This window comes from Balaenoptera acutorostrata, chromosome 3 (assembly GCF_949987535.1).
Source record: "Balaenoptera acutorostrata chromosome 3, mBalAcu1.1, whole genome shotgun sequence".
NCBI lineage: Eukaryota > Metazoa > Chordata > Mammalia > Artiodactyla > Balaenopteridae > Balaenoptera > Balaenoptera acutorostrata.
This window is the reverse complement of record NC_080066.1, coordinates 30,755,077-30,768,375: the sequence shown is the minus strand read 5'-3', so window position 1 is coordinate 30,768,375 and position 13,299 is coordinate 30,755,077. Positions and strand designations below refer to the sequence as shown.

Here is a 13,299-nt window from a genome sequence, read left to right as displayed (position 1 = left end):
TTTGGGACTGGTGCTTCTCACTCAGCATGGTTCTTCGAAGATTCTTCCAGGTTGTTGTGTATATCTGTAGTTTATTGATAAGTAGTATTCCATGGTATGGATGTGACACAGTTTGTCTAACCATTCACCCATTAGAGGACATCTGGGTTGTTCCTAGTTTTTGGATATTACAGGTAAAGCACCTAAAAACATTGTTGTATAGGTTTTTGTGTGAGCATTGTCTTCATTTTGGGGGGATAAACATCCAGGAATGCAGTTGCCGGGTTGTATAATAGTACATGTTTATTTTTTTAAGAAACTGGGAAATTATTTTTCAGAGAAGCTCTACCATTTGACATCTAACAATGTATGAATGATCCAGTTTCTCTACATACTTGCCAATGTTTGGTATTGTCACTGTTTTTTTGTATTAGACATTGTGATAGGTATATCGTAATATCTCATTAATTTGCATTTCTCTAAGGCTAGTGATGTGGGGTATCTTTTTATGTGCTCATTTGCCATCCATCTATCCTCTCCAGTGAAATGTCTCTTCATGTCTTTTTCTCATTTTCTAATTTTTAACTATTGAGTGTTGAGAGATCTTTATATATTCTAGCTACTTGTGCTTTGATGATTATGTTGTTTGTGAATATTTTCTCCCATTTTGTAACATGTCTTTTCATCCTCTTTAACCGGGTCTTTTCCAGAGTAAAATTTTAAAATTTTGATAAAATCCAATTTATTAACTTTTCCTTTTAGGGTCATGTTTTTTGGTATCAATCTTAGAACTCTTTGCCTTATCTTAGATTCTAAAGATACTCTCTGGGTTTTTTTTCCCTAAAAGCTTTATAGTTTTATAAAAGTTATATATTCTGAGTTTCATTTTGAGAGATCCAATTTGAGTTAATGTTGTATAAGGTATCAGACTTAGGTCAAGGGGTTTTTTTGTTTGTTTTTTGTTTTGTTTGCCTATGGTCATCCAGTTACTCCAGCACCATGTGTTGAAATGCCTGTCGTTCTTCCACTGAGTTGCTTTGCACTTTTGTCAAGAGTCATTTGGGCATATTTGTGTGGGTTTATTTCCGAGCTCTCTGTCTGTTCCATTGATCTATGTGTCTGTCCCTCTCCCAGTGCAGCAGAGTCTTGATTATTATAGCTACAAAAAGTTGTGAAATGGGGTAGACTGATTGCTCCCACTTTAGTGGTAGCAATAAGTTCTTTTTCAAACTTATATGAACTTTTCTAGTTCTTTTGCCTTTCCATACAAGTTTTATCATTATCTTGTCAATATCTACAAAAAATATCTTGCTGGGGTTTTGGTAGGGATTGTGTTAGACCTGTACATCAGTTGGGAGAACTGACATCTTTACTATGTTCAGTCTTCACAAACACAATACCTCTTTTCATTTTTTTAGATCTTCTTTGATTTCTTTCATCAGCACTATGAAGCTTTCACTATGCAAGTCCTATACATGTTTGGTTAGATTTATACCTAAATATTTCATTTTATTTAAGCATTGATAAAAGGCATTGTATTTCTTTCCTTTTTCTTCGTTGCTGTGCGCAGGCTTTCTCTAGTTGCCGCAAAGCGGGGGCTACTCTTCATTGCGGAACACGGGCTCTAGGCACGCGGGCTTCAGTAGTTGTGACACGCGGACTCAGTAGTTGTGGCTCTCGGACTCTAGAATGCAGGCTCGGTAGTTGTGGCGCACGGGCTTAGTTGCTCCACAGCATGTGGTATATTTCCAGACCAGGGGTCGAACCCGTGTCACCTGCATTGGCAGGCAGATTCTTAACCAGTGCGCCACCAGGAAAGTCCCAGGCATTATATTTTTAATTTTGATGTTCATGTGTTCATTGTTGACATACAGAAATATAACTGCTTTTGCATGTTAATCTTATATCCTGCAACCTTTCTGAACTTGCTTATTAGTTCTAGGAGTAGATTCTTTAAGATTTTATACTTGATAATGTCATCTACAAATAAGGGCAGTTTTATTTCTTCTTTTTGATCCTTATGCCTCTTATTTCCTTTTCTTGTTTTGTTGCCATGGCTAGAACTTCCAACCTAGGGCAGACATCTTTACCTTGTTCCTGACTTTAGGGGAAAGCATTCAGACTTTCACCATTAAGTATAATGTTACTTGTAGGCTTTTTTTGTAAATACTCTTCAGCAAGTTGGTGATGTTCCCTTCTAGTCATAGTTTGAGAGTTTTTTTTCTTTTTTAAATGAATGGGTATTGAATTTTGTCACTGCCTTTTCCTTGTTGAGTGACACGATTATGTGATTTTTCTTCTTTAAATTGTTAATATGGTAGGTTATATTGGTTGATTTCTGAATATTGATCCAGTACTGAATCTGACCAAGCCCCACTTGGTCATGGTGTTTCCTTTTTTATATATATATTACTGAAACCTGTTTGCTAATATTTTGTTAAGGGTGTTTGTGTCTGTGTTCATGAGGATTCTTGGTCTGTAATTTTCTTTTTCTTTCTCTCTCTTGCTCTTTTTTTTTTTTTTTTTGGACTGTCTTTGTACTATCAGGGTAATCCTAGCTTCAGTAAATGAATTGGGAAGTGTTCCCTCCTCTTTTATGTTCTGGAAGTGATTGTGTTGAATTGGTGTTAATTCTTTAAACTATTAGTAAAATCTTCCAGTGGAACCATATCTCTTTGGCGGGGAGATTTTTTAAAAATTACAAACTAAGTTTCTTGGAAAGTTATATAGGGTTGTTCAAATTATCCTTTTCATATTGGGGTGAGTTGTAGTAGTTTGTGTGTTCTGAGGAAGTGGTCCATTTCATCGAATTTATCAAGTATATTTGTGTAGAGTTGTTTGTAATATTCCCTTATTACACTTTTGCTGTTGGTAGCATCTGTGGGTATATTCTTTGTTTCTTTCCTGATATTGGTAATTTGTGTCTTCTTTTTTTTTTTGCTTAGTCATTCTTAACTGGAAGTTTATCAGTTTTATTGATCTTTTCACAAAATTAGCTCTTTGTTACACTTACTTTCTCTAGTGTTTTTCTGTTTTCAATTTCACTGTTTTCTGCTCTTTATTATTTCCTTCCTTCCTTTTGCTTTGGGCTTATTTAGCTCCTCTTTTTCTAGGATCTTGAAGTGGGTGCTTCGGTTACTGACTTGAGACTTTTCTTCTCTTCTGATGTGAACAATGGTGCCAGAAATCTCCCTCTTAGCAATAGTGTAGCCATGTCTCACAGATTTTGGTATGTTGTATTTTCCTTTTCATTCAGTTCAATGTTCTGTTTTGTTTTTCCCTTGAGACTTCCTCTTGGACTCGTGGATTTTTTAAAAGTGTGTTGTTTTGTTTCCAGCTGCTTGGAGATTTTTCTATTTTCCCTCTGTAAGTCAGTTACTAGTTGGATTCCATTGTGGTTGCAGAACACATTCTGTAGGAGTTCAGTTCTCTTAAATTCATTGAGGTCAGGGTCTAATCTCTCTTGGAATATGTTCTGTGGGCCCTTGAGAATAACGTGTATTCTGTTGTTGAGTAGAATGTTCTAAAAATGTTTATGAGAACCTGTTGGTTGATGGTGTTGAGTTCTTCCTCATCCTTTCTAATTTTCTGTCTGGCTGTTCTATCGAGTGTTGAGAGAAGATGTTGAAGTCTGGTAGGGCGGTGGCGGCCTCCCCATCCCCGGGCTCTGTCCTGCCTCTCGGCCTCTGAATGAAGCCTGCCGCTGCCCACGCCCACCCTGGGCGCCCCTGCCCTGCTCCTCTGGCACTGCTCTCCCCTCGGCAGCAGCCTCCCCACCCAGGCCCTGCTTCCTCCTGCAGCCTCATCCCATCTGCTCACTGCCTTCCCGCAGTTCCTTGGACATATCATCTGCCAGTCTTGTTTCCAGGGCTGTTACAGTTTTATTCGTTTTCTTCTCTTTTTCCTGTTATTTCTAGGGATTCGGGCCCTGAGTAGAGGTGGACCGAGGGCTCGGTTTTCCTTCGTGGTCCAAGCTCCTTAGTATTTTTATTGTGATGGTGCTAAGTGCTGTCACTGGTTGCTGTTAGTTACCAGATGCTGCACCAGACATGTATACTCGTCTGTGCATCTCATCCTCAGAATGGTTCTGCAAGGTGGATATTATCATGGCCACTTTTCACCAGGGGAAAGTGACAACCAGAGAAGTTCCCTGCCATGTCCAGGTCCACACAGCTGCTGAGGCAGAGCCAGGATGTGAACTCAGGCCTGCTGACCTGAAGCCCGGGTTGTCCCTTTGTGGCTGTGGTTCTCTGATGCTGGACACGGTGGTGGCCGGATGAGGACAGCTGCCACCAAGCCCTGTGAGCAGGAACAGAAGCAGGAAGGAAGGGTCCATGGTGTGCACGTGTATTCTTTTCCTTGTTTGCATTCACATTCCTTCCAAAGATATTTCAGCCTTGCTCTCTCTCTCAGCCTCAAATGTACTAAGCTGTGTACTCTGTCCTTCCTCCGATAATGGGGCAACGTGGGAGGTGGAGGGAAAGGATGGCGGGCCTCACCCCATCCTCTCTCCTCACTTAACCTCTCTTTACTCTCTCACTCTGTTAACCTTTTTTTTTTTTTTCAGCCCTATGTTTGATCTTCCCCTTCTCACTCCCTGTAATGCCCCTTCCCTCTTTCCCCATCTGCTTCTGGTCAGCACTGGTGGTGGGTGGGCTCAGACTTGCCTGCACCTACCAGCCTTCAGCTCCATCATCATCATCATCATCATCATCATCATTATCTCCTTCATCTCACCCGCCAGGTGAGCTCCATAGACAGGACCCTCCCTGCCGGTGCCTTGAGAGGCCCCTGGGTGTGAGCCCGGCCGCTGCATCACGTCCTCCTGGCTTCATGGCCCCTCCCAGCACCCTGTGAGACAGGCTTTCTGGGCAGCCAGCTGTCCACCCCACCCCGGCCTGAGCAGAACTTGCTCTGTCAGGGAACCTGCAAGGCAGGCAGTGAAGCCCTCACCCCTTTAACTCTAAAGGGCATCAGTCTTTTGGGGAGTTGCTCCCCTGAACTGATGCTTAACAAGATTCAGAGACTTCCCTGGGTCAGGACGGTGTCACCTGGAGCACAACCTGTCCTGCGTCCAGCTCGGAGAAGCACCCCTGGCCCAAGGGACAGATCCCAAGGCTGTTAGGGAGCAGGGCCATGGGCGGCTGCCAGGAACCCCTCCCGGGCCTGGCAGATGCCCTGAAACTGAAAAACTCTCTGCTCAGGCTGCATGAAGGACGTGCATCTTTTCAGTCTGTTGACTCTGTTTCTGGGAAGGAAAAGTGAAACAGCAGCAGGCAAATTCCTGTTGGTGTTTTTGTTCTCTGTTTTGACTGGGGAACTGAATCATGCCTTTCTTTTCGCAAACATGAGACTGTTAAGTGCATTACAGCTAAATTAATCCTTGCCCATAAATTACTTAATTATGTTAATTCAGACTCACAGAATTCAGTCTCATTAGTGTTTCCATTAAGCAGTTTAGGCTTATGAGTGTTTTAAGAGGACAGTTTAAGCTACAGTTTAATCTTCAAAGGCTCCAAGTGCATTTTCCACTGCAGGAGGATTCTAAATGCCTTGGGAGGTTTGGGGGGATTTAGTGACTGTGGGCAGCTGTAGCCCCACATTCTCATCAAAGACCCCCCGCCTGCTGGGTCTGGGACCCCGAGGCTAAGAGGAGCCTTGGGAAGGAGGAGATGGACAAGCGTGGCCACAGCTCCTGTACCCTGTGTCCCCCTGGTGGCCACGCCCCTGCCACGCTGCCCTGCAGCCCCCCGCCCCAAGGACAGGTGAGCCGGTTCTAGGCTGCGTGTTGGGGTTCCTGAGGTTGTCCTCACAGACACTGAGTGGGAAGCAGCTCCGCTTCTGGGGGTGTGTGAGAAAGGCCGGGGAGAGCACAGGGAACAAGTCCAAGCCTACGTGACAAGCCGGTGGCCTCTGTTCTGGGTGTGACTGTCTTATCGCCACCGTGTTCTGGTCTCTGTCAAAGGCCAGCTCAGGGCATGTGCTCACGTCCTTGTCACAGGTGCACATCCACTAGGGCTCCTCGTGTTCCCACTTGCAGGATGGATACTCGGGTCCCCATCATGCTCTTCTGTCCCCTGTCCCAAGCTGCCAGCTCTCACTGGATCGCCTTGTTCTCTGGCCCCTGCTCCCTGGTGGAGAGACCACGAAAGTCAGTCTGGGTTTCAAATCTCTAGAGCATTGCTGAGGTTCTTCCACTTTTTTATAGTTCTCTGAAAAATCAGCAGAACCTGATTATAAAAGAGTGACCTGTTATAAAATAGAGTTTTCATTACTATTTAGGTATGACAAGGCCCACAGATCAGGAGACAATGGCCATTGAACAGAGTTTGTTACTCACAGTTCCCAAGAGGATGGGTTATGCCTGGCGTGGAGGACACGCGGAAAAGCACCAGGGTCGGTCAGGAGGCAGAGGGAGCGAGGGGACCTGTGGGCTTCAGCCTTTATTGTGGTTTCTGCAGGAAAGAATGGGCGAGGTGGGGTGAGCAGGCTTAGGATGGGCTAGTTTGAATCATTTCAGGGCTCAGGGCTTAGGGGCTGCCCCTGCTTGTATGATACCTGGCCCTGGGGTGATTAGGGCAGGTGGAGAGTAACCCCAAGTGTAAAAGCCCCATAAAGGGGGGGGGGTGCTTGGGGGTGTGAGCTCTGGATTGGTTGGTTTGCGTAGGAAAGATGTGCTCCTGGGGGAGTTCTGGACCATCTCCAGGAACTGGCCAGCCCTGGAGCATGGAGGTGTCAGTCCCTGCAGGGTCAGCAAGGCCCCAAGAGGTCAAAGCATCAGAATACAGAAAATAAGAGACCCGGTTCAAGACCTACCTAGGAGGGGCCCAGGGCTCCGTGGCAGGACAGGCCCGTGAGTTCACTGGGGCACCGCTGGCTCTAGCTGTGTTTCCACTACAGAGGGAGATTGGGAACCTAGCAGGAGGCCAGGGGAAACTTGGCTTGGCCGTCGGCCGCGGGTCTCCAGGCACTTCGTGTGACAATGGCAAGTGCAGATGTGGCTCACAACCCGGCCGACCATGGCCCCCCCGGGTCCTAGGAGGAGGCTGTCACATGTGGGTGTATTTAGAGATCTGAGAGCCCTGTTTGTCTTAGGCCATAATGAGAGTTAACAGAAACCTTTTAGGTTTTTAGCATTTCTAAACAACTGTTGCAACCTCACTTGGCCCAGAGTGGCTGTTGGTAGAACAGAATGTACTGTAGTTTTAGTGGGGGGAGAAAAAAAAACCAAAAACCAATTCTCTGTGGATTTATGAAAATAAACTCAGAATTAATGAGCAAAATTTGTTGGGGAGGCCTATTTGTCACACTCAGGAAGCTACAATCTCATTTTACTTGCCTCTATTGCTCTAGCATTGCCATTCGTTTGCTGAAGGCAAAATACATTACTTCTAAATAAACAAAAGTGGGCCCCGTGCCCCACTCCCCTGCCTTCCTGCAAACATTAATAACCGGCTGATAGCTGACTTCTTGTGTGTGTGTGTGTGTGTGTATGTGTGTGTGTCTGTTCTTCCTGTTACCTTTTTTGGGGCTTACCAACAGAAGTGTATTTTCTCTTGGTTATGGAGGCTGTGAGTCCAAGATCAAGGTGTCGGAAGATCTGGTTTCTTCCGAGGCCTCTCTCTAGACCAGCACACACGGCTGCTTTTCGCTGTGTCTTCTCATGGTCATCCCTTAGTCTGTGTTGTCTGTGTCAGAATTTCCTCTTCTTAAAAGGACACCAGTCATGTTGGATGGGTGCCCACCCATGTGACCTCATTTCAGCTTAATTACCCCTTTAAAAACCCCGTCTCCAAATCCAGCACACTCTGATCTTACTGTTTACTGTTTAAAAATTGTTTATTTATTTATTTTATATCGAAGTACAGTTGATTTACATTGTTGTGTTAGTTTCATCTGTACAGCACAGTGATTCAGTCTTATATATATTTTATATATAAATATTCTTTTTCCGATTATTTTCCCATATAGGTTATTACAGAGTATTGAGTAGAGTTCCCTGTGCTATACAGTTGGTCCTTGTTGGTTATCTCTTTTATATTTAGTAGTGTGTGTATGTTAATCCCAAACTCCTAATTTATCCCCCACCCTTTTCCCCTTTGGGAAAAGACAAATATCATATGATGTCGCCTATATGCGGAATCTAAAAAAAAAATACAAATAAACTTATTTACAAAACAGAAAGAGACTCACAGACATAGAAGACAAATCCATTGCCTTTGAACATGGAACTTCTTCAGGACGTTTTCAGGGGAAATGCTGTGTCTCGGGCTGCTTCACATGGTCATCTGCATGTCCACGGGTTTGCCTTGCCTTATACAAGCCTGTGGTTTGCAAAGTCCCACCATAAATTGGAGCAGGAAAAGAGAGGAAGGACAGGTCACTATGAAAAAAAAAGTGTTTTGGCTTTTTTTTTAATAAATTTATTTATTTATATTTATTTTTGGCTGCGTTGGGCCTTCGTTGCTGCACGCAGGCTTTCTCTAGTTACAGCAAGCAGGGGCTGCTCTTTGTTGTGGTGCGCGGGCTTCTCATTGCGGTGGCTTCTCTTGTTGTGGAAAACAGGCTCGAGGCGCGTGGGCTTCAGTAGTTGTGGCACACGGGCTCAGTAGTTGTGGCTCACGGGCTGTAGAGCACAGGTTCAGTAGTTGTGGCGCACGGGCTTAGTTGCTCCGTGGCATGTGGGATCTTCCCGGACCAGGGCTCGAACCTGTGTGCCCTGCATTGGCAGGCGGATTCTTAACCACTGCGCCACCAGGGAAGTCCCGGTTAGTTTTTTTAACTTCATCAAGAGACTTGTAAAATCATTGCTTTCATCAGGTTCTCCTGGGGCCTTGAAGCTATCGTTGGGTGCAGGCCAGTTTATGGAAAGTTTATTGTTTCCTGTGAGGCAAGCTGTGTGATTCTTCCCTGGGGGGCTGAGCCCTGGCAGCACTAGGAGTTGTCCACCCAAACGCAAACCTGTCGGACCCTGCAAAGCCCCGTCCTCCTCCTCCTCACACTCCTCCCATCTGGTGCCACAGACTGGCCCTTGGAGTGGACGGCTCGGGCCTGCTCATCCTACCCTGGGAGCCCTGAACCCAGCCCACTGCTGAGTCGTGAGCACGCTAACAACCATGAGTGGCTCTGCCATCCAAATGATTTGTCCACATTATTTTTGTACCTGACAGTTTATGGGAAATGGGTCTTTATTTTTTCATTGGAGAAATGACTGTTTTCTTCAGTTTGGCGTTTCCAGAGAGCCATTCACATTTAAAGCTAATATTGGAACAGCAGGTTTCCACTGAAAATATTTACCTTTTCCTTGTTGGCAACTTGTCAGTGTTGGGGAAAATAGATGCTTCATTAAAATCTAAATACGTTATGCTTTCTTTCTCACACGTCAGTTACTCTTCCTCCAAGATGAGGAGCATTGTGAGAAGTGTTGGGAAAGCATTCTGGTCTTATGTTTTTACTTATTTTAGATGTCGTTTGGCATCTTGTTCCTGTTCAAAAAGAGGCATCCCAACACCTATCACTGGCATGGAGAAGCCCTAGGATAGCAGGTTAAATGTCACCCCTAGGACATCAGAATTGATTGTGGCTACAGTGTGACCGGCGGGGTCTCTTGCCCTGGAAAATCCATTGCCAAATAGAAGGGCATAAAGAAAGCAGCTGCCATTTCTCAAAAAGCACAGGGCCCCAGGGCCTTAACAAATATTTAATCCTCCCGACTACCCTGGCAGGTAAGTTTTGTGGAAAACAAGGGCTCGGACACTTTGAGACCCTGGGCCAAGGTCACATGCAGCCGAGATGAGATTCCACCCCAGGACTGTCTGACCCCTGCTCTCTTCCCCCAGCTGTGAGCTGCTCTTTATTTTGCCTGGGGCCCCGCCTTTGCCACACCACGTGGCCAACGTCCTGTACTGGTTATGGCCCCTCCTTGGGGTTCGTGGCTCCAAGAGCCTCTGGGCCCAGTGTCTCTGACGCAGCCAAAGAGGCAAAGGCCCTGGGCACACAGACTAGCAACTGGGAAGGATGGTACTTGGGGCTACTCTGACTCTCCTCGTCCACCCAGAAATCTGAGAAAGGAGAAAGTGCGATGAGCTGATGCAGCAGAAGTGGCACCAACCCACGACAGATGCCCACAAACCCAGAAAAGATTTGGCCCTCGTAATAACCCCCTTGATCTTCAAAGGGAAATTGGCTCCCACTCTCTTGAAATTAAGAACCTCTGTTTATCAAAAGACACCATAACAAGTGAGAAGACAAGGCATCAACTGGGAGAAGATGTTTACAACATACATAACCAAGAAAGGATGAATTCCCAGTACAAGCAAAGCTAAGCAGTGTATTATGCATACAGTTGTATTACAGCACCCGTTTTTAAAGGCAATGGAAAGACTAGTCCAAAATTCTGAGCAGTTTCCTCCGTGAGGGGCAGGGCCTGGGTTGAGGCCACAGTGGCTCAAGTTCATATTTTCCCTAGATGGATGTTCATGTGTGTCTGTTATTTTATTAGGCTTTATAACTAACACGTTTGTGCCAGGCAATCCTTCATACATGTCAAATAGTAAATGTTTTAAAAATAAAGGTAAAAAGTAGTTATTAACAACCCCCGGAGGTAGGTTTCACTATCCCCGTTTTTACAGGTGGGGTCAGACCAGCTGCTGACACACACTGGGTACTTACCGCACTCCAGGCACTTTATATGAACCGTCTTTTTAGTGTTTGTGGCACCTGTATAGATACAATAATTTTCATCATCACAGTTTATAGAAAACAGAAGCTTAGTGAGACAAGGTAGCTCTTGTAGTCACTAGCTGGTCACGACCGGTGGTCAAAGCAGGGCTTCCCCCGTGGCCTGCCCCATGTCCCTCCCGTGGGTGAGGGGGTGACAAGGCATCTACCCCCACTTGTCCTGTGCCGCCGTCTCCGTGTCTGAACGATGGTGGCATCCCCACGCTGTCCTACTGCCAGGCACCTGAGGTTCTGAATCACTCGGGCGGTCATAGACCGGGAGGCCCAAATCACAGACAGTTACGTCCCACAGTTCTGGAGGCTAGAAGTCCAAGATCAAGGTGCTGGCCCACTGGTTCCCCGTGAGGCCCACGTGGTGGCTGGCAGACGACCACCATCCGTGTCCTCACGCGGTGGAGGGGACAGGAAGCCAGCGAAGGGTGCTAATCTTGCCCTGGGGCCACCCTCCTGACCTCACCTAAACCTAGTTACCTCCTAAAGTCCCACCTCCAGATGCCCTCACTTCGGGGGTTAGGGCTCCAGCATGTGAATCTGGAGGGACACAAGCGTTCAGTCCATGGTAGGCAGGGACGAGGGGAAGGGAAATAGATGGAGAGCCGGCAGGTAAAGCAGACGGTGTTGAAGTCTATCTCTGCTGCTCCCCTTTAAGGCTGTCCAGCTATAAGGAGCTGGTTCTCTGATGACCTCAGCCCCTTCCTCGGTCAGCACCCATGTGGCTGTGAGTACTCTTGTTGAGTTTTTGATGTCACCCGGGCCTAATCTCACTCTTGTTTTGCCGTGAATGTCTCTGACATTGTGTTTGAGTACAGTTTCGAGGTTCTAAGAGCAGGAGTTTCCAGTAGCTTGGTGTCCCAGCTAAGCATGGGGCCTGGATGCTGTGCCCAGCACCCCGGACAGCTGTGCGGGGACCACGGTCCACACGGGGACCAGTGGCCATGCGGGGACCAACATCCGCACGGAACCTCACCCACCCACCCACCTTCCATGCGACTGTCACGGGCCTGTGCTTCCAGGCATCCGCATGCTGGACGGAGACGTGACCGACGTGGTGGAGGCCAAGTCCCTGGGCATCAGACCCAACTACATCGACATTTACAGCGCGAGCTGGGGGCCGGACGACGACGGGAAGACCGTGGACGGGCCCGGCCGACTGGCCAGACAGGCCTTCGAGTACGGCATTAAAAAGGTGTGAGTAACTCAGAGCTGCAAGGGAGCCTCAGGGATGGGGGGAATAGTGAAAATATTTAACAGTGAGACATCAGAAGGAATAAAGCCAAAAAGATAACATTAAAAACACTCTCAATCCGACAAACCCAAAGATGATCTTCCAAATGCTCTTTATTTAACACTTCTATGCATATAGAAGGAACTGGGTTCACTCACCTTTTTAAGAAACAAATATGGGACCATCTTCATGCTGTTTCAAAGTATGTCTTACTAAACAACCAACATGTCATATAGGTAAGAAGAAATCTTGTCACGTAGGTAACAGTAAATAAACTTGAGGGACTTCCCTGGCGGTCCAGTGGTTAAGACTCCGTGCTTCCACTGCAGGGGGTGTGGGTTCCATCCCTGGTTGGGGAACTAGATCCCACATGCCGTGCAGTGTGGCCCCCCAAAAAAAAAATTTAAAAAATAAATAAATGTGAGCAGCATACACACAGAATTAGAGTGACAGGGGAGAGCCCCAAAGCAGGACAGCGATGGTGCCAGGACCAGAGCGAGGGAGAAGTCATTTGGGGGCTCAGGGAAGCGGCCGTCCACCAACGGGAGCAGAAGGACGTCACCTCATTACAGAGCAGCTGTTCCGGAAAGTACCAGCTGGTCACTCACCAGCCCCCTGGCTCTGAGCCTTGGAGCCTGACTGCCCCCAGCTGAGGGGAGTATGCAGGTAGGTGGTGGGGATCCCAGACTAACCACCTGGCCTGTTACCTGGGACAGTGCAGGTGGAAGGGGAGTCTGGGCCTCGGCCCACCTGCTCACAGGAACCCCGAGCCGTGGAGCGGTCTGCGTCCATCACGGGGAGTGTGCTCAGCCAGAACCCCCGAAGCAGCAGGTCTTGGCCGTGTTCTCTCCCTGCCAGCTCGCAGCCCAGTGTGTTTAGGATGTGTGGGGTGGACCCCACTGGGGGCTACACCGAGCAAACATCTGAGCATGGGCCCTCCAGCCACCGGCTGAGGGGGAGCAGAGGAGGCTGGCAGGCTCCTCTCGGGAGGTCCAGCCCAGTCACTCTGTGGTCATCAGTTGTGGGTCCTTGTGAGTCAGGAAAGCCTGGGTGGGGGGGTGTCCTGGAGATGACCCAGCTCTTACAAGCAGGGTGGCAAGGCAGATTTCTGGGCAAGGACAGCTTCTTGGAGCAGACACAGAGCTGTGGTCAGCGTCCGGGTGGCCCTGGGAGGCCCGGCGATGCTGGCAGGGTTGGGTCAGGAGGTCCAGGCATCCCCAAGGCAGGGTTTATACTCTGGCTTCTACAGGAAACAGGACGGGGGGCCAGGTCAAGCCCATTTTATTATCTGTATTTTTTTAAACGTATTTTAAAAGTTCTTACCTTATTGTAAACCATGCATGATTAAAATGTGG

General features: G+C 47.2%; 1 protein-coding gene across 3 annotated transcripts in view; it reads left to right on the top strand.

Moving 5' to 3' along the window:
* Positions 1-13,299, top strand: part of PCSK6 (proprotein convertase subtilisin/kexin type 6) — a 192,759-nt gene that overhangs the window by 98,316 nt on the left and 81,144 nt on the right. For all 3 annotated transcript variants that reach the window (XM_057544203.1, XM_057544204.1, XM_057544202.1), the window contains exon 7: positions 11,733-11,905. In XM_057544203.1, the coding sequence (XP_057400186.1) occupies positions 11,733-11,905 (173 nt within the window). The remainder of the gene's footprint in view (positions 1-11,732; positions 11,906-13,299) is intronic.